Genomic DNA, 22712 nt, shown 5'->3' with positions numbered 1-22712 from the left:
TCTGCAAAGCCAGGAATGGAGGTATTCTTCTACTTCACTCATCTATGGGAAAACACAGCAGATAATTGTTACATAACTGTCAAAGTTTTCTCTTTCCTTTCTATTTCCCCCTCTTTTCAGTGACAGATGAAATATCTTACATATTTTTTCACATAAAGATACAGAGCACAGTCCACCCACTGAAAGTAAATTTAATTTAGTCATCTTTCTCCCTCCATGATTTCATCTTCTAAGTGTGTTAGAGGGGCAGATCTATAAACTGGGAAGGATTCCAGCTTTTTGGTTGTTGTTGTTTTCTTTTAAAGTGAGGCACTTGACACTGCATAGAATTGAACAGAACCCTTGTGTCTATAAACACACCACCACCAGTTCTACTAAAGATAGATTCACTAGGCATACCAGATTCTGGGCCAGTCAAGTTAGAATATTTTAAATGCCTTTCAATATAATTTCTTCAAAGGGGATTGTAATGACAGAGGTACTTTTGTCTATTGTGCTTTTTCACATGTGAACTCTGATCACCATGTCATATTATCCATTGGTATGGCAAATATTTCCATAAACTGCATATTTTAAAGTATCACATATACAGCACAGTATCAAAGTGCATTCCAAAATAAAGAGGGAAATTCAACTTAAAATGTGGCTACCCTTCGAATGGTGGTCCTCCTTAGTTACAGACCTCTACTTTCAAAGAGCTGTATTGCCCTTTGTCCTTGCTATTCCACCTGACATTTAACAAGTCACCCTGTTACAACTTCCACACACTCACATACTGTTTTGATCATTTATTTGATTGTCTTTTATCTAGAAAGAAGTGTTGGTGCCTTTCAGAAAAACTTTACCATCAGACTGTCTACATGGGCACTTTCCTGAGAGCTTATTCTTACTTAACCAATGGTTATTGATTTCACAGTCCAGTTATGGAATTCAGATAGCAGCCTGCACACCAGGAATTGCTTATTGAACCAATTAATCTACAACGCAGGTCAATGAGAGAGTTTGTGTTTTTCCTTCATTTTTTTCACTGAGTTCTGTAAGACTGAAAGACAAACTACTGCATTTCAACGATGCGGTTAAACTTAATAGGATGCAAATGTGAATGGCTCTCAATGAGGTTTAAACAGGGCCTGGTCTTTTGGGGGGGGGGTTGGTTTTTTTTTTTTTTTGATAGGACACAAAGTAGCCTGTGTGATGACAGACATAAAGGGAAAAGATCTTGCAGGTTCACTAAAGAATAAATATGTAACATGTTTTCATTTGCTTGTAGCCCTCTCTGTTTTTAATTTATTGCCTCCATTTTCCAATTCTACAGCTGAAACCTGATGAAAGGGTCATCAAAACTGAATATGGGCTGCTGATTCGCAGTTTGCAGAAGAAGGACTCTGGGATGTACTACTGCAAGGCCCAGGAGCACACATTCATCCACACCATCGTGAAACTGACTTTGAATGTCATAGAGAATGAACAAATGGAAAATACTCAGAAAGCAGAACACGAGGAGGGACGGGGCAAGGATCTGCTGGCTGAGTCCCGTCTGAGGTACAAAGACTACATGCAAATCCTCAGCAGCCCCAACTTCAGCCTGGACCAGTACTGTGAACAGATGTGGCACCGGGAAAAACGGAGGCAGAGAAACAAAGGGGGCGCTAAATGGAAGCACGTGCAGGAGATGAAAAAAAAGCGAAATCGTCGGCATCACAAGGACCCAGAGCAGCTTCCTAGAGTTGTAGCCACGTAGTCTTTCCTCTTTATCTTAAAGCAGTGACACTCTTACCTGCAAAAGAAAAAAAATACTGTGTTCTATCCTTCATACTTGTGCATAGTCTCTCTTCAAGGAGATTAGCTAATGCACAATAACAGTAACCTGGATGAAGCTAAAATGGGAAATACAGGTGCCTGAGGGGAATTGAATAATTTAAAACCATTTTGTTCTGAACTGACATGATAAATTCAAGCGTCCAGAAACCCTGATGAAATTGGGAGTTTCTTTTTTTAATGTGGTTTTTTTTTTTCCCTCCTAGCTAGTTTGGTGTTTTATTTAATTAGGTCATAAAGTGAGCTAAGCAGAGGTCCAGTTGAATCACTGTCACATTTATAGTGGTTCATTTTCCTTGGATATCCTTTAAATATGTTGGTTTACTGTGCATCAGTGCTATGTTGTTGTGAACAATTCATTCCACTCTTGAGCTAGCTATGTCATGATGGTGAGTGGAATGATTGCACAGCACACAATCATTCGCATTATCAATGAGATCTTCCCAGTGAGTCAGGCACTGCTGGAGCATATGTTAGGGATTTAGGAAGGTGCATTAATTCTTCCAGGACACAGAGGTTTCATTTAGTGCACTGGAGCTCTGATTTACTAAATGACATAAATATACCTCCCAGGATTCCTAGAGAAGAGCCAGGAAGATATGTGATTTTAGAACATATGTTTGTGTATATAGGGACGGAATAGTTGAGGAACTGTCAGGACACAAGGTGCTAGCTATTTAATAAAATAAGAGAATAAATGTGAAATATCAGATAAAAGAAAAACATTAAATTATCTCCAATTCTCTATTGTGTAGGCATACAAATGGGATTTGCAAGACAACAGAGAAAAATACAACCATAAATTTTTGGCTTCAGGGAATATCCATTTCCCCATAAAAAAAAGAACAATCACAAATTAAATGGGAGAAATGTAATGGAGCTTTATTCACTAGGGCATAAGTAGTTGCCAATTTGTAATCCATCTGCTAAAATGAAATTTAAAGTAAAACAAACTGCCAGCATGATACTGAAGAGTACATCATCTAGGTGATTATGGGAAGGAAGAACACAAATTTTATTAACAAACAATGGGATTCCAGTGTACATTTTCCTCCATTTCTCTAAGCATTTACCATTCTCTGCTCATTATTTCCACTTATTGCAACAGTTCTCCCTTTTATCCCTTCTTTAGGTTAGGTTATATTTAAAAGTAAGCAAATACAAAAAAATTCAAAAGATGATAGTGGAAGATGAGCTAAATATCTGGTGGTTGGCTGAACCAATGCACAAAATAATAATGAACGGAAAGGGTTAAGATAACTCTTTGACTTTTTTTTCTTCTACAGTGGCCTTTTGTATTTGGAATTATGTATTATAATTCAAGCAGAATTGTCCTAATTTTTCCTTTATAATAAATAAAATGTCCACGTATAGATAAGTAGAATGATGTTTGAGATGAGCAGGTTTTAATGTTTGCAAAAGCTTTCTTTTAAACTCTCCTTTCTGCTTTCCTTTTTGAAAATGAATATATGCACATGACTTTTTGTGCAGGGCATACTTTTTCCTCTCCTAATTCACAACCACCCTTAGCCAGCCTTCCTCTGTTTTGCTTTTTCACGCCTTTTTGAGTGTGAAATGAAAAATTAGCTACTTCCTTCCATGGAATAAGGCTTTGAATGAATACCCAAATGACAGACTTTGCTTCTTTCTCGTACATTTGACATATTTGAAGAGGAAGCCCGTGGGAAAGCTATATGATTTGAGGGCATCTCATGAAGACTTGAACCTACAGTCTATAATTTTGGCTCTATGCTCAGGACATTTTCTCTATCTCACCATCATTTCAGTCCTTGCTGATCTATCTCATATTTACCATGCCTTTGTTCATGCAAAAGTTCACATATTGCATTTTGATGCATATCCTCACATATTTATGGATGTGTTCAATGTAGCCTATTTTTATAGCCAAACTCAGAAATAGAAGAAAACCAAAATAAATTATCCCTTATAGTTACAAAAAAAAACAAAGGTGATCACATCAAAGAATATCTGTTAACTAATTTCATAAGAAGGTTTTTTGTAATTGATGAATTTCTTGTTTCAAGTTCTCATGAGTCACTTCTAGGCCAAAAGCAAACATGATAATTGAATTTTTTAGATATATCAATATCGTTTATTGACAACAGTAATTAAAATTGTACATGGCCATAAGAAATATATCTTTAAATATTAAGGTTAAATAAATTCAGTTTTTTAGTTAATTTGGCTTAATTCAGAAAGAGAAGCTATCTTAATCCTTAAAATCATAGAATCTTTAATTCTGGCTAAATATTCATGAGGGCATTTTCTCAAAATGGCCAGAATGAGAAATTGTTCATTAGGATATAAGGAATAAAAAGGTTCCAAATGTATTCATTTCTGGTGGCTAGTCAAAATACACTGGAAGTGTGATAAGTAAAATATAAATGCCACATGATATATAATCATCAACTCATTGTTTATAGAAACTTTAAGGCTAATGAGATGATCTATCAAAGAATACTGAATTTTGCCAACACTAGTTGGGTTCAAACGTGATAACATGTATATATGTAATATGTTTATGTGTGCATATAGACAGGTAGATATGATTAAATGTCTTCACCCTTTGATTATCTAAAAAAGGTATAAATGATTTCTTTTAATACATAGAACTTATGGCAGCAAATATCCTTTACCACCAAACATTTCCTTAGAGCTACTATCAAACAGCTTAACCAATCAATCTATAATTTTACCTCCTTTTCCTTCTTCTAAAACTTTAGTCCCTGTCAAGCAATGAAATATACAAATATGAACGGAAAGGGGAAGAAGCAGCAATATCACAAAACTCCACAATTAATTGACCAAAATTAATGTGGTTTTGATATGCCTTTTAAGTATTCCTCTGATGCTCAGCAGAGCCTGGGAGGTGGCAATGAGTTTTCAAAGGGGGTGTCTAAAATCACACATTCTTGAAGGTTGGACCAAATTGGAAAAACTTTGAGTACAAGCTTGGCTGATGATGACTTGCATATCTGTTGTCTGAGAGTGGCACTGGGCTAAGTTTGGAGATGATTATCATCAAGGTTAGCCATAAGGTATGAGGGGGAGGACTGTAGTAAGTCATAAGGCAGAAAACTAAGACAAGGAAACATTCTAATCTGCATGGGGAGAGGAGCATCCCCATCTATGAAATTATGGACACAAAGTAAATATAGACTTCTAATTTGAAATTCTAAGAAATAGTGTTTTTCTAGACCATAAACTACTTTTGTGTGTGTGATCACCATAATGTTTATTTTGTATTCTTCACAATAAGGCACATTTCTAGTCATAGTCATGGGGTAATAAATAAATATTTGTAGATTGGGAAGTAATTGTAGAAGAGTGTACATTTCTTTAGTCTCTTCACAATACCCTCACAACTAGTTGGACATTTTTTTTTAACTGGTTTACTTACATTTTCAAAACAATTCTGGCTTTGTTACTTCCTACTTATATTGCCATGGGAAATTTCATCTTTGAGTCTTCTTTTCTTTATTGGTAAAATGGACTAGGTGACCTTTAAGGTCCCTATCAGCTCTGCATTTATTATCCCATTTGTCCCAGTTCAACTGAATCTGTTAACCCAATTTACTGTATTAAGACACTAAATTACACACATACTTAAAGCAATTCTAACACCTATTTTCTCTATAAAATTTCATATTCAAATCTTCCCAAATACAAAAAGAAAAAAAGTCTTAATCTACAACTCTTGTTGTTTTTTAATGGTAATTTAATATAGTGCTTTCGGATTTAGAAAGGACATGTTTCAAATGAAAGTCAAAGGAGAGGGTGAATTATTAGTTCCATTTTACAGATGAGTAAATAGAGACTCAGAAAGGTCTAAGAAGAAACTCAAATTCTGGTCTTAAATTCAGGTCTCCTGATCTCAAGTCCAGTGTCTTCTCTGCTTTACTATGTCAAACTTCCCTTTCTAGTAAGCATTCATTATCACAGGATAGCATGTGACCTTGGGGGATGCAACTTAATCTCCATTCTAGGGATTTTCAAACTTTTTGGTCTCAAGACCCCTTTCCACCCTTAAAATTATTAAGGATTCTACCAAAGAATTTTTGTTTATGTCATTTATATCTGTTGATATCTACCATATTAGAAATTGAAATATCTTAATATTATTATAGAAAGTTTTGACTTTCTGTACCTTGCTGAAATGGTTGGGGTTGGGGTTGGGGTGAGGGTCCCTAGGCTATACTTTGAGAACTCCCACTCTATATCATTATCTTCCACAGCATTGTCCTAGACCCTAGAAGGACATTTAATCAAAGTTAAATAAAGAAAATCAATTACAAAATGTTAAATGATGATAAAAACTTATTAGATGCCAATACCAGTGAGCTGGGCCATGAGAATCATCCAGTCCCAGCTCTAATACATGCTACCATTTTACTATTTTAGGTTAATAAGCTAAGGACCTAATTGTGTTGTAAACACAATAGTTAGGAGTAAACAACTACCATAGAATCTTGATTCCCATCTGGTGCTATGCTGGCAATAAAAGAAGCACAGGATTGTTTGGGGCTCCTATCCAATGTGGTGTGTTTATGTCCATGTTAGATCTCACAGCAGTATTATCAACATACTCTATTTTAAATATTGACTATAGACTCTCACAAGGACCCTGAAGATAGTTTTAATATGCAAGAGAAGGACTATTTGTGTTTTTCTGTGTAGATTACACATATGTTTAGCATTTGGGACAATGTAAATCTCAAATAGAAGCTGCTGAAAAATATTTCAGGTCCAAGTGATTATTTAGTAAGATAATGTAAAACATAACAGATATTTAGTAGGTCATGAAACAAAACCAATGCTTCTTGTAAATTGGGAAATCTGTAAAAGCCTTAAGTCATGTGACATTTTAAATAAGCACTCATGTAGATATCTTCAGTCAGTAAGTAATATTCACAAAATGTAATAAGTATATGTTGTAAATTATTTTAGGTCACACTATATTGGCAAAAGTGAATAAATTATTGAAGGTGAAATGCATATCAATGATGAGATTTCAAAATTAAAATGCCATTTGCCCTTATTTTTGTGTAATATTGAAATAAGTAAAAAATTTTAATAAGAGCCCTTGGGTTTTTTGCTTCGTGAATTTAACATGTTCCAGGTAATTTTTATAACATTTGAGAGCCATTAGTTAATAATTCCAAAAACTGCATATCAGCAAAAACATTTCTCTTTTCTTAGACAAGGGCCATGCAAGCATATCTAGATTCATTGTTGGAGTTTCATACTTTCCCCCTTGTACTTTCCTGCTTTTACATTTTCTTGCTTCTCTTATTCACATAACTTATGCTGCTAAGTGGCATCTTGCCCAAGACTTTTTAGAATCAGTGTGCACTCAATTTAGGGAATTTTATAAAGACAGCTCAGAAAAGACACTGTCAGGATTTGAATTTATGTGGTACTTTTGTTCTGAGAAACTCAAAGCACAATGCTTAACACAATTTTAAAACATTCCTGATAAGTAGCCAGAATTGTCTTTAAGATGGGTAAGCCATGATACAAAGATTGAGGGATCCGACACAGTTACATCATTTGTGCCAGAGTTAAGACATCTGGCTATTTGCTAAATAATATAGACTATAAGGACTTGCCTCATAAGTCTCTCCTGGAGCCCTTAAAAGTGTGTCCCATAAGGCATTGCAGGCTTAATATTTAGTAATTTATTAGGGACATAACTTTAAAGATAACACTTTGTAAATGCCCTTTTATCCATCATCAAAAATAAACTATTCAACATCTATTAATGCCATTTGACTCATCAAAATAACACATTAATAAAGCATTTTGATGTTTACAAAGTATGAAAGAAATTGAAACACAATTACTAGACCAGATTTCTAATGCTTAAATAATATTTGAGGTATCACAATAAAGTCACATTTATGCTTAAATGACACTGCCATTCAACTGTTCAATTTTCATGGGCAAAGATGGTTTTCCCTCCATTCCAATAAATTACTAAAACACATGTATGTTTTGGTATTGTACATTTCTGGTTTTTTTCTCCTTGGGGTACATGCCTGGTAATGGGTCCTCCAGGTCAAAAGTCATTAGATACTTTTTTCTTTTTTTAGCGTGGTCCCAAGGTATATTTTGATGGAGAGAAAGAAAATGTTTTAAGTTTCTCTGATTCCATTTTGGAACAAATCACAGACAAAAAAGAAAGTCAGAAAACAAAAGGAATACCTCATATGTGATGTCTTTTGTAGGAATAAATATTTATAGAACAATTTGAGGTAAATATTTGCTGGGGGAGGGTCTAGGATCTGTAAGTTATAACTAATCATGTAACATAATTCCTGCATTTTAAGTGGTTTACAATGTTTTGTACTTTTGCTATCTTAACAAAATGCAAATCTTGTAGTCTTAAAAAGAATCAAAACTGTTGGATATCAATTTTGGTTGTATCATAATAAAAGGCGAATATTGAAATAGAGTTTTAAGATTACAAAAATACTTTGTTGGTATTTTTATGTTTCACTTTCAAAACCCAAATACTGCATTGTAGAGTTTAGAATCAAGTATTTAGGAACAATATTGTAGTTTTCTCCATAAGGTTAATGGATATGTAGGTGGAAAACGTTATGATATATAATGGAGAATTTATAGTGTATAGTTAAAAAGAAATAAACACTCATCTCATGAATTTCTATGGGAGAATTTTCCCAATATAAATAATGGAATGGAATTTTTGGGAAAAAATACTTCTACTAACCAAACAGTTCTCATGCAATTTAAGCCATAGCAAATTATTAAGAAAAAATTAACTCTTGGGCAGCTAGGTGGAGCAGTTGACTCAAATCCGAACTCGGAGACTTGACACTTGACACTTACTGTGTGATCCTGGGCAAGTCACTTAACCCTCATTGCCCCGAAAACAAGAAAAAGAAAGAAAATATTAACTCTACCAAACAATATCCTATCTAAGCATTGAGGCATTTAAGATCTTGATTGTATTTAACTGGGGGGAGGGGAACAGAAAATGCTTACATGAATCATCTTCTTCCATTGAAAGATCTGTTAGTATAACCATCATAAAATTGAGAATTAGCCTTGGAATTTAAATGCACTCAATTCAGGTTTGAATCTGCTGCACAATGGCTGAGTGACCTTTAAGTGAATTAGTTCACTTTTTACTTGTCCAAGCAACTCCCTAAATTTCTTCAATAGTCAGTGTGTGCCTATGAAGGAATCTTTCACACAGTGAATTCCCTTCATTGGATGAAATCACAGGTCTGGGCAAAAACTCTACTTCCCATACAAAAACAAGGCGGTTACAAAACAATTCAATATAAAATTCCACATCCAGAACATAGAATACAATTTAATTTGACTTGCTGCCTTTTATTTAGGAGGGGTGTAGGTGTTTATGCTTCAGAGAAGGTCAAGTAATCATAGGGTAACAGATTTTAACTCAAAGGGACCATAAAGATCAGCTAGTGTAACTTCATTTCTCAGATATGGAAAATGAAGCCCCAGAGAAAAGACATGACTAATCCAAGGTCATAAACACAAATAATTCTTGAATCCCCCTACTTCCCCTGTACCCCTAATTTCAGTATCAGGAGTTTCAGCTCCTACTTCCAGAAAAGGTGTGGGGTGGGGTGACAGAACTTGAGATACTTGACACTTTGGGAAACTTCAGAGAATGAGGAAGGGAAATCCTATAGGGTTGTTGGTTTTTTTGTTTGTTTGTTTTTTTGGTGTGGGGGGGGGGGGAGGGGGGGAGTTGGGAAAGGAAACATTCTAGGTCAGCTGCTTAAGAACAGTTTCCCAGAAAAGGCCTCTCTAAAGCAAAACTATTTTCCCCATACTATGGGGAAAATACTATCTTTTACACTTGTTTTGCTGCCAGAACTTTAAATGATTGGTCATTGGGTTCAAGGAAATCCTTTTTAAAATAATATTGACATAATTTCCATTAATATCATCTTCATTTTCCAGTATTATCTGCTCCTTCCTCTTTCCATAGAGTGTCACTTTCAATTAAAAAAAAGAGGGGAGAGACAATTTTGATCGAAGGAGTGTCATTTTGGATCCTAAGGCTGGCCTAGGTGGGGTGTCACAATGAGCAGTTGAAGACATTAGGAGGTGAATGGTGTGGGGGTGTTGTAGACTGGAGGGAAGTACACTAGAAAGGGAAGTAGGTAATCACTCAACAGCAATGTATTAATGCCTGCTATATACCAAAAACTATACTAAGTGCTGGGGTAAAAAAAAAAAAAAAAGGTAAAATCATAGTCCCTACCCTCAAAGGAGCTGATATTCTAACGGGGAAGACAACATGCTTATAACTATGCATCGCGAGGGGTGGTCAGGGACAGCAGAGAAATGTCTACTGCTGAAGGTAGGATTTGAACTGTCTCCCAAGGAAGCTAGGAGGTGGAGATGAGCAAGCATCTGTGTATGAAGGACAGCCAATGAAAAGGCATGAAGTCAGGAGACAGCATCTTATGTGTGAGGAAGAAAAAAAAGATAAAATGACCTATTTCAAAAAATGGTTTATGGTGAGCCTCCTATCCTGGGCAGAGACTTTCTTCCTTCTCCGTCTTCCACCCTCCTAATACATGGACTCCAGCTCCCAGGCTCTAGAATTCAGAGTAGTACTATTACTATAATAGTTCACCTATATTATGAGTTATTTAAATAGGCTAATCTAAAATCTTAACCTTCATTTAAATTCATTACTTTAAGAAAATGTCTGAATTTTGGAGCTCTAAACACTAATAAATGTTTTTTGTTTTTTTTTTGGTGGGGTAAAGGCCGGTTCTTTATCCATTGCACTACCTAACTGTCCCCAACACTAACAAACTTTTTAAACAGAATCAGTTTGCAATGTGCTTGTATAAATGGACTGTTTTTTCCCCTTTTAATATCATGGAGTATAATGGGTGTTTTTACAGGTTTTTTTTTTGTAATTCATTTTAAAGTAAATCAGTCTAATAGGTAATAAATGGTTTATACTATTTCATTTTTTAGTATTTAGTTTTGTTTTATTTATGCATTTTGTTTTTTCATCACATTCATTTATTATAGCCCTCCCCTATTAAGTATCAGTTGCACCTGACAAAATACACAACAGTCCATACTCAGTTCCTACTTCTCCAATAAAGGAGGGAGGTGAGATTTCTCACATTAATTAAACAGTATTGTTTTGTTATTCTTTTCATGTATATTTTTTGAGTCTTTGTCGGTGTTGTTTTCCTGATTTTGCTTGCTATCTTTCATATCAGTACATAATCTTCCTGTATTTCTTTAAGTTATATATATATATATATATATATATATATTCTGGTGAGCTCAGAAATATTTCATAACAATCATGCCCTCCAATATATTTAGCCCTTCCCCAGTCAAAAGACACAGACTTTTTTCCCAGTTTTTTTTAATTGCAAAAAGTGCTGCTATGAATGTTTTGATATTGTACATTTCTTTCTGTCTTTGTCCTCCTTGGGGTATATATGCCTGGCAATAGGTCCTCTAAGTCAAAAGTCATTTAGATACTCTTTTAGTGTGGTTCCAAATTGCTTTACATAATGGTTGGACTGATTTATGACTCTGTATTCCTAAAGTGCCTGAGACATGGACTATTTTAATTTTTGTCACCCTTTCCAATTTGATAAAACCTTAGTGTTGTATTAATTTGTATTTCTTTTATTATTAATGAATTGAGTTATTCATTCTAATGGTTGCTTATTCATAGTGTGCAATTCTTTTGAGAACCCTTGCTCCTATCCTATAACCACCTATCTATTGGAGAATGGGTATTGGTTTATATATTTCTATTAATGGCCTATATTTGTTGTATATTAGACCTTTATTAGATATTTCATATATGAAGGGATTTTGATGTATGCCCAGACCATCTAAGATGGAGGCACCCACATGGGGGATGCCAAAGACTTGCTTCTGAGGGAAGACATTCTGTGAAGGTGTGCTATGTAGGAGAGAATACATTTTTTCCATTGGCTTCATAGCCAGAACTGTATGCATCTTTAAATTTACTAGACTGAGGCAAATGTTTTCCCTCTCTTCCCAACAGTATCTTGGCTTCAACAATAGCAAAGACCATGCAGTAAACCCAGGGAAGCCCGTGGAAAGCCAACTTTCCTCTTCCTTAGGCCTTAGGGCCTTGAGAAATGAGCTTGGGATCCTGTTTAGTTTGTCCTTTTTAAATCTAGGTGGAAATAGTTGAGTCTGTCCTAGGAGCTCAAGCCAAGGGGGCCTTCAATGAGTTGCAACTTATGAGCTGCAACCAGCCCATCAGTGAAGACCTGAGAAGGCAAGACCCATGAACAAAAGGGACAGAGTGGTACAATATTTTCGACTTGAAACTTGGTGGGATTAATACTTTGTAGGAACTGAAGTAAACTGTGACACTAATCCCCTTCCCCTCCCCAGAGTCTAAAGTGGTGTAACGGAGAGGAGGATTATGGCCCTGAGGTGTTGGGGGAAAATGTTTGTTTGTTCTTACTATTCCTTTGATATAAATATTCCTCTATATACCACTGTTAAGTGATTAAAGGGAACTGGAGCTTAGATTTCTAAGATCAGGGGATTGAGTCCCTAAATTGGTAGAGGCTTGAGGTAATGGCAGAGATGAGAGACCATTCTAATTCCCTAAAGGTACAAGGGAATCCAGGGAGAAAGGTTGAAGTTTAGTATAATTAGCTTGAAGGCAATGTGAGCCAGAGTAGTCACTGTGGCACATGTAAAATTTTTTTCTCAGTCAACGGATTTTCTTCTTAGTCTAACTGCATTAATTTTGTTTGGAAAAGCATTTCAATTTTGTGTAATCAAAGTTGTCTATTTTTTTTGTGATCCCCTTTATCTGTTGTTTAGTTAAACATTTTCCTCTAAGATATGGTCATTAAAGAAGCCTCCATACATTTTCTTCAATCATTTGATCATGTGACATTTCAGATATAAGCTGAGTATCCATTAGGAATTTATTGTAGTTTTTGGCACAAGATAATAATCTAAACTTTTTTTTTTAAACCAAGTTGCTTCCCAGCCTTCCAAACTGTTCTTATCTAATAATCAGTTTTCCTTAAAAAAATAAAAATGTATATTCTTACCTACAACTGTTCTGCAGCTTATTGCCCAGTCTCAGAGCCTAGGACTTTGTTTCTGAGTTTATAATTGAGGCAGAACTTAAACCCATCTCTTCATGACTCTGTAGACAGATATCTTATCTACTATTTCTCCTTCAGTGATTGATTTTTTTCTATAACATAATCAAGAGTCTTGAAGTCCTATCCTCCCTTTATCCTTTCTTTCCTCCTACTATTGCCCTTGAGATTCTAGATATTTTGTACTTCCTAATGAATTTTATGAGATATTTTTGTCTCTGCATCTCATCAACTCCCGTGTTTTTAACCATTATCTCTTTGCAAATGATTTCTAGATATATGTATATACTCATACACATGCATATGTATAGCTATAGCTATGTCTATCTGTATCTATTTATTTATATCTGTGTGTGTTTTTCACTTTCCTAAACTCTAGTACTAAATCATCAATTGCCTATTAGACATCTCCAGTTGAATGTACCACAGGCATCTCAATCAAACTTTGAAGTTCAAAATAGAACTCATTAGCTTCCCTTCCTCCACAAAGTCTCACTCATGAAACTTTCCTTACTTTGGTAGAAAATATCAATTACAAGCAATGGGGAAGAGGGAGAAGGGGAAAGAGGAAATGGGACCCAATATACAACTCAGGTATACACACCAACAGAATATAACTCATGTTAGGACTGTGTTGCATTGGTGAGCATAGAGACATGGGTCTATTCAGTAGATGAGGTGGAATCCCTTTATTCGTCAGTAGAAAAGGAGGTGCTCCAGCAGGGAAATGTGCTCCTTCCAGAGGAAGGAGTATGGTCCAGCGGGAAGGGGTTCTCCTCCTATAAGGGAAGGTATGCTCTGGAAGGAAAGGAAGGGATACTACATCAGGAAGGTAGAGGGGAGAATGTTCTCCAAAGTACCATTTTGCATTTTGAGAGTGGAGTTCTTATGCTATGATTTAGATGGCCTCCCTGGAAAAATTTCATATCAGAGGACAGAGGGAAATATCATTTGAGGGGCAGTTATCAGGGAGAAAAAAACAAGCTGTTGGTAACAAAATATTATTTGGGGGACACAGTTGTAGCAACCTTCAAAAAGGCAATTTTCAATATTTTTCCATGAATGAGTTCTATAAACTTAGAACCTCCCTTAAGAGGAAACTGTCATAGCAGTCTCAAAACCATCAGGCCTAGTCTTATAACAATGGTTTCCATGCATAGATTCTATAGGCTACATCCTCCCTTAAGGGGAAACTGTTATGGTGGTCTCAAGACCACCAGGCCCAATCTTATAATAAATACGATCGGTTTTTAAAAAAAAATTTTTTTTAAATGAGGCAATTGGGGTTAAGTGACTTGCCCAGGGTCACACAGCTCATAATTGTTAAGCGTCTGAGGCCGGATTTGAACTCAGGTACTCCTGACTCCAGGGCTGGTGCTCTATCCACTGCGCCATCTAGCTGCCCCAATACCATTGTTTTAATATACATTTATCAGATATTTTCCCTGTTCATTCAAATATAGATTGTTTCTAAATGGATGTCACATTCCTTAACTTCCTTTGAAGTAAACATAGGCAGAAAAAAAATACAAAAAAAGACTGAAGATATTAGATTTTTTTGTAAGATGTTTTTTAGGTCAAATAAAGAGGTCTTATTCCCCATTACTTGAATCTTTATAGTACGACTAGTTCTCATAGTAAGACCTCAACTGTAGCTTACCCTTAAGTTTTAGAAAAAAAAGTCAGATTTGAGAAGAAATAAAAAAACAAATCACATTCAGACCAATGAGATAATTTGAACACATTTTAATTGCTGTTGTTTAGTTGTTTCAGGGACTTTGTGACCCTATTTGGAGTCTTTTTGGCAAAGATACTAAACTGGTTTACCATTTCCTTTTCCAGCTCATTTTACAGGTGAGGAAACTGAGGCAAACAGTTTAGTGACTTGCCAGGGTCACACAAGGAGTAAGTGTCTGAGGCCACATTTGAACTCAAGAAGATTAGTCTTCCTGCCTCCAGGCCTGGCTCTTTCTCCACTGCACCTCCTAGCCATATCTAATTATACTAGTGATTATATCAGATACCTCATAGTGTTATACATTTTTTTAAAAAATCATTTTTCCATACAAAGCATGCTGCTAAGGTAGAGAGTGAAATTAGGACTTGCTGCTTAAGGTCTCCAGTATGAAAGCTGCTGAGATGTTAACATTTTCAATCTTTATGAAAGACATAGACGAAAGATGTTGTGCAAATATGAAAGCATCACCTCCCATAATATCACAATACCTCTACCCCTCATGTTTGCCAAGAAAACCATATAAAGAAATGCCATGTCTCTGAAGAGTTGTAAACTATGGAAGGATCCTTTTTTTTCTACTGTTTGACAGAGCCAAGGTCTTTCCTTTTCAGGCCAGTTAAGCACAAGGTGAATGCTAAGCAGTTATTGGAAATCAAATAAATTATTAATAATTGACAAGAATTTAGATCCAGAGAACTGAATATAGGAAGGCAAATTAATGATTTTTCAAGAGAGAGAATTCAAAAATGAGCCTTTTAGTCCCAAACCAAGAAACGTTTAGGAATGTTTGTATTTTGACTGGTTTACATTATGTTGGATGAGATACATCTGTGACTGTATTAAGCATCTATTAGGAGAATGAAATAAGCCAGGCATACACTGAGTGTTTGCCCTCAAGCGTACTCTGGTACATATTTAAAAAAAATTTTTATTTATGAAGAGCCCCAGCAATTGCTACAAAGATTAATCTTTAAAAGAAACAAGTTGTTTCACCAATTTTTTTTCCTTCCAAAACTATTTTCAAAATATTATTACAATTCATGCGTATTAAAATAAACAGGGAACCTACTTATTTATTGAAACAGCAAAATTTGGGAGCCAGTTAGCCCTAATGCGTTAAGCACATTTAGCTTTTTCATGGTTTGTTATTACTGTTGTTGCCATTGTTATACTGTACATTCAATGAGCTTCATTCCCATTTACTGCTCTTTCCTCACAAATTCTGTGCCCATTGAGTATATCAGAACAATTGTCTTTTACCAAAAAAAGGGGGGGGCATTGCATTCATAAATTTGTTAAGAGAATTATGGAACTTGTTTATTAACTTGCTTTGTTTATTAACTTGATTATGATAAAACCATCACAAAGACTGAGTTTCCTTTTGGGGTCCCTACAGTTTTGAAAACCATCCCAGCCATTATTTTCAGTCAAGCCAGTGGTTATAATCTGTGAAGTAAGATGACCCAGGAAAAATCCAGAATAATTCATTAATTCATGTATTTATTTATTCATTCTCCTAAGACAGGAAATATCAACACAGATAACTAAATGGAAATAACAAATTAAATATAAGAATCCCAATCAGACAACCAGGTTTAACCTGATTGACTTAATTTCAAATAGGCAAATACTTATTAAGCATCTGCTATATGGAAAGAACATTGAACTTGGATCCAACAAGACCTGAATTCAAATTTAGCCTTTGACATTTACTAGCTTTGTGATCCTGGGCAGGTCATTTAATCTCTCCCTGCTTTAGCCCTTGAGGCTTTTCTAATAAGTCAAGAAGTGTACAAACTATAATAGATATGGGAAGAGAGAGACAGAAAGAGAGAGAGAGAGAGAGAGAGAGAGAGAGAGACAGAGACAGAGACAGAGAGAGAGAGAGAGAGAGAGAGAGAGAGAGAGAGAGAGAGAGAGAGAGAGAGAGAGAGAGAAATGACCTCTCACAGAAAATGGGATTTGAATTTGAATTGAATCAGGGAAACTAAGAAGTGGAGACGATAAGGAAATATATTGCAGCCATAAGACCTCCATCACAAAACCATAAATGAAGTGTTGAGAATGAGACATTGCTCATTTTTAATAGCACCCATTCCCCCAGAAACCAGAAAATAACTTCTAAATGGATCTGTCTCATAGATCCAAACTAATAGTGTAATTTACTATTATAACTGGGGTACATGTGGCAGAACCCCTTTACATGATATGACAATTGGGCCATTCTTATTATTGAGCAAAACTGATGTATGTGGCACATGGCAAGACTGTATTAGTAAAAATCTGAAATTGATTGTCCCCATGGAAACTTTACAACAATTTGTTTGCATCTATTAAAGATATGGAGGAAGAGGGAAATCCTTCTAAACAATCTCTTTCCTGGTTCTAAATGCTTAATAAGTTCAAATGCAGGGAATTGGAATTTCTTTTCTTCCTTTCTGTATATTAATGTGGTTTGAATGGCCATTTGTTGAATAGATTACCTTTGACTTCTAACATGCATTGAAATACAATAAGAATATCTTGGTCTGTTGTTTCCCTAGCACCACCTATATTCAAAGGTTTTCATTGAACATTGATAATATAAACAAGATTGCTAAAGATCAGCAAAAACTACTTAAGAAAATTATTTCAAGTATGTTTGAAGTAACTTTAGTCACATAAATAATTGATACACCAATTACAAATAATTTTTATTTTCAAAGTATAGCTAATAGAATTTCAACTGATAATTTTTTTAAGTATAGAAAAAATAATTTCTTAAATTTTAACTGGCTTCTCCTTAAACTAAGTATAACTCATTGAGACTGTATTACATATCTCACTTTGATACATGGATATGTTCCAGAACAGTTGTGTGTAAATCACATTTTGAGTATTTGAAAATAAATTAACATGTAATTTCAGAGCTGCTTTTTTCTTCATTTTGGATTGGTCTTCAGTTGGTTACAGCTATTAAATTTCAGGCTCAAATGAATTCATTTAATCATTTAAATACTGAAGCATTTATTAAATACTTATTTATTTTTTATTTATTATTTATTTATTTATTATAATCACTCTGCTAAGTCCTTGGAATACCAAGAAAAGCAAAAAGTCAGTTCCATTTTCAAGGAGCTCACATTCTAATAATGAAGACAACATCTAAATAACTAGATAATATACATACATCACACGTGTGTATATATGTATATATATGTGTATGTATCTATCTAGCTATATCTTACTCTGTGTATCTAGATACCTTTACAAAAATACATATACATATACACTAATGAGGGTAGGTGCTAGCAGTTGGGGGAGGGGTGGTGTTGGAAAGGAACCAGAATGAAACTGGGAAGATTTCTTGCAGAAGGTGGACTTTAAGATGAGAAGTGAAAGAAGTCAGAGGGAGGCCAAGATGTGGTGGTAGAAGATAAAACAATAATAGAATTCAGAGAGGGGCTGTTAGTACAAAACTGTGCAATTAGGAGATGGAATATTGTATGTGAGGAATGGCAAGCTATTCAAATTGTAGCTGGATCTTAGAATGTGTAATGGGTAGTAAAGTGCAAGAAGATTGGAAAGGTTTGAAGAGGACAGCTTGTATAGAGTTTTAAATGCCAAACAGATCATTTTCTATCTCGATGTGAGCTGCAAACTGAAGTCCTGGTTTATATTGAGCTGAATAAGTAGGGTGTCATAGTATGTAAATATTTTACTAGGAGAATAAAAATCTAACACTTTCTGTGATAATAACTTTTAATGAAACTAATATACTAGAAGAATATCAATAATTCCTTCCACATATTAACTAGGAGAATATTAACTCTCCACACCCCCCACCCCCATAGGATAGATAGATTTTGTTGTTCAGTCATTTTCAGTATTGTCTGACTGTTCAGTCATGACCCCCCCCCTCCCAAATGTGGAGTTTTCTTTGTAGAGTGATTTTACCATTTCTTTTTCCAGATTATTTTACAGATGAGGAAACAGAGGTAAACAGGGTTAAGTGACTTACTTGCCCAAGGTCACACAGCTAGTAAGTGTCTGAGGCCAGATTTGAACTCAGGAAGTTGTGTTCTTGAATTCAGGCCCAGCACTCTATACACATAAATACCTATTTAACATGGTTGTGTTATCCATTAGAATATGAACAATGCTTTATGGTTTTTGCTTTATTCCCAGTACTTAAAACAATCATTGGCACATATTAAGCACTTAATGAGTTCTTGTTGATTGACTTCCTGGCACATGGATTTTTGTCTGTTTTCAATATCTGAGATTCAATCCCAGAGTTCTGCAGGCAAAGCAAAGCCAACACATACAGGCTTAGATTTCTGCTGATTATAAATAGAAGGACTCACTAAAGAAGCATCTAAGGGTGTTTGGTGAGGCAGACGGGGGAAAAAACGACTTATGTCACATGTGGGCAGTCCCTCTAAAGAGTTTCCTCTATGTGAATTAGAATGCAATGTGAGGAAAGAGTTTTATAAACCATAAATATATAGACAAATGTAAGCTATCACTATTATTATGGTTGAATCCAGATAGTCCTAAATCTCTAAATAATAGTTTTGATGAAAAGCTGGGCTCCCTGCCACCCCCTAATGGCCAGGAGATGTCCTCTTCAGAGCTATAAGCTCAGAAATCCATCATATTCTTGGGGCGGTTGTTGAGTGAATAAAATCTACACATTATGAGAATCAGAGAACAAACTCTAGATAGGTAGGCCTATGGGTACAAAGAGTCCATACAGAGTCCTTCTAGGTCCAGTTTAAGATATAGATCTGAGTCCTGTCATTTCTGCATGTTTCTGTTCAGTCACCATCTACACAGTCAATTGCTGACCTAGGCCCTTCTCTATCCTTTTTGTGTTCATGTCCTCTCTCCCTCCCTTATATTAGTCCTGGATATACTTATATAAGTATATGTGTATTTCCTAGTAGAACACAAACTCTATGAGAGTAGAAATCATTTCTCGTATTTGTATCACCAGCACCTGACATTGTGCTTAGTATATAGTAGGCACTCAAAATCCTTCATGTTTATTTGCTACCTGCCCATCTAAGAAGGCACTCTTTTCTAGTTATATTCTGTTTGTGTGATTTAGCCAAGCAAAAGTGACTGTCCATTGAGAATTTAGAAAGTTCTACCTTGGTATTGAAGTCATAAAGACAGAAAATAAAACAGAGCCTGCCTTCAAGGAGCTCACATTCATTCTACTGCAATATAAATTCAGAATAGACACTATGTTAGAAAAATCAGTGGAAGAGAAGTCAGAAACTTAGGTCCTATTTACACCCTGCTAATAACATTCTGTTGTGACTTTGAGTAAATGGATGTCTCCTTATCTCTCAAATGGACAATGGCAGTGTGTATATGGAATAGGGTAAGTTGGGTGGGGTGGGGCACCTAGATATGTGTATTTCAGCTTGAAAATTCTTTAATATACAGCAAATGAGGGGCTTTTTCTCATGATGATAAAGATGCTTCATTGTTGAACATAAGCAACATTAGTTTTCATTAGATGAAACATTATTTTGAAATTCTTTCTAGATGTGCTTATTTGAAAAACAAACATGACAAGAAATCATGGGAACTTTCATTTTGACTTTTCATCTGTTTTAAACAAATAAAGGAATTAGAAGCTTGTAGAGGTTATTTCTTTGATCTAATTCCTTGTCTTACAAGATTGGTGTTTTATTAAAGTTACAAAATAGTAAGAGAAAAGGCTCTCACATAGTGTGTAATGTATAGTTTCTGGAAGAAAGTAAGATGCTAAAGAAATCTGACAACTTAGGTTTTTGATCCATTAGTGGAAGCAAAGTAGACTTTTGTGGCAAACTGTTAAAAATATTTTAAATGGGTTAAAAAACATATTTACTTATTCTATTTTTGTTGTACTTCCTCCCCATCCCCCTTCCTTCCCTGAAACTCTTCTCATAAATGAGGCAGCCAGGTGGTGCTGTGGATAGGGTCCTAAGCCTAGAGTCAGAACACCCTCAGTTTAAATTCAGCCTCAGGCACCTTCTAGCTCTGTGATCTGGGTAATTCACCTGATTTCTACTTGCCTGAGTTTCTTTAACTGTAAAGTGAAGATAATAACACCAACTTCCAGGTTTGTTGTGAGAATCAAATGAGATGATATTTGTAAAGTGCTTAGCATAGTGCCTGCCACATGGGAGGCACTTCATGAATGTTTATTCCCTTCTTCCTTTCCAAATATCCAATCTAGTCAAATGCCTCGTGTTAACTTGTGTACATATTTTTAATATAATCTTCTTGGAAAAAAATCTAGACATCTAATGTCTTTTGTGTTTCTATATTGAAAAGGACCCAGGAAAACCCAGAACCCCCCTACACTCCATTTTCAACCTTATTCATGTATTTAAAAACCTAGGTAAATTAGTATTTCTTGGTTTCATTCAATCTCTGAGTTTATGTCTAACACTGGCTCAGATGGATAAAACTTGAGCTGTCTGTATAAGTACAATTTTAACTAAGGAGAATAAAACTGAAATTCTGATGTTAGAGTATGATGATTTAATTTAAAACTAAAGTGGATAAGAAACAAAATTGCTTTCTTAAGTGGATATTTTAATTTCTGCAATTTTAACTATACTTTGTTTATGACTCTGACATGTGTCCATGGGCAAGTAACTGAACCTCTCAATTTGGCAGGCAACCATCAAAAGTCTGTTACAGATGATTTGCTGATTTGCACTTTTAGAGGGAATTTCCTTACTAGGAAAGCAAAAATATAGGCCAAAAACATACAAACAAAAATCTATAGCATGAGTAATTCAGAGAATACTATCTTTTCAGGCTGTGTGCATAGGGCAAGATGGATGACCTCCAACAAATTATCAAACTGAACAAACAATACTCAATTCTGTCAATTCATACATAGACACATGATACCAACAGAAGAAACTTAGACAAGATCTTGGGAAATTAACAAACTACTGGGCAGGAAGCAGAAGCACAGGTGGCTTTTTCATCAAGCCTGTTCATTAAAGGTAGATGGTTCAGAAGTGAAAGGATGATTGACCAGTTAAGACTGCATTAGAGAATGGGATTGGGATTTCTATACCAGAGCCTGAGATACAGGTGAACTAGAGGACTTAACAGAAGAATGTAAATTTATCTGAGACTTTGCAGAATGTGATTAATGACTGAAAAGCAATGGTGGAAGAATTACACCTTCTTTTATAAAGAACAAATTTTTAAAAAAATTTTAAAAATTTTAAAAAAGAAATAAAGAAAAGAAAAAAGAAAAAGAACAAATTAAATGAAGGGAATTTCAATATACAATTTTACATTTAACCAAATGGTATTGACCTTTACTTACTAGATGGTCCTGCATTAACTCTTCTACTCTTCACAAGCTATCAACTTCCATGTGCCTCCTTCCTCTTAGGAGAGTACCTTGCTGTGTACTCTAACACCACTGAATCAAATAAAGCCATCCTTAAGGAACTCCTTCACCTTTCCAACTTCACACTCCAAATCACCTCAGCATTATTCCCCCCTTCTCTTCTTTCTTTTATCCACTGCTGCAGGATAAATAGAAATTTCTTATTTCCACCTCCACCCTCTCTACTTTCCATTCCAAAATGTTCACCTCACTCTCCAGGTCTTTCTCTACTATACTGTAAGTACCTCTTCACCTTAGGAGCTCACTGAACCTCTGCCCCTGTAGCCTCTCACTCTGACTGTCTGGTTACTTTAAGAACCTTAATTTTAAGGAGGATGCCCAGGCCAACCATGTTTTTCTTCCCCTCCAAGGTATACTACTCACACTTCACAGGACTTTTTCTATCATGTCCCATGACAGGAACCTTCCTCTCTTTCTCCCCCTCCTCCCCATTTTGTTTCCCTTTAAGTGTTGTATTTCCTGATTAATATGTAAATTCCTTTCTATTTATATCCCTAACATTCACTAACTGTGCCTGCCATTCAACTTGATTCTACTTGTGACTCCATTGACTCCAGCAAGTTAC

General features: G+C 35.4%; 1 protein-coding gene across 1 annotated transcript in view; it reads left to right on the top strand.

Annotated features, from left to right (window-relative positions):
- SEMA3D (semaphorin 3D) overlaps positions 1-8273 on the top strand; it is a 252169-nt gene extending 243896 nt beyond the window's left edge. The window contains 1 exon segment of the mRNA XM_043969203.1: positions 1316-8273. Coding sequence (XP_043825138.1) covers positions 1316-1741 — 426 coding nt within the window. The 3' untranslated portion in view covers positions 1742-8273.
- Positions 8274-22712: the final 14439 nt, after the last annotated feature.

This window comes from Dromiciops gliroides, chromosome 5, assembly GCF_019393635.1.
Source record: "Dromiciops gliroides isolate mDroGli1 chromosome 5, mDroGli1.pri, whole genome shotgun sequence".
NCBI lineage: Eukaryota > Metazoa > Chordata > Mammalia > Microbiotheria > Microbiotheriidae > Dromiciops > Dromiciops gliroides.
This window is presented reverse-complemented; position numbering and strand designations above follow the sequence as displayed.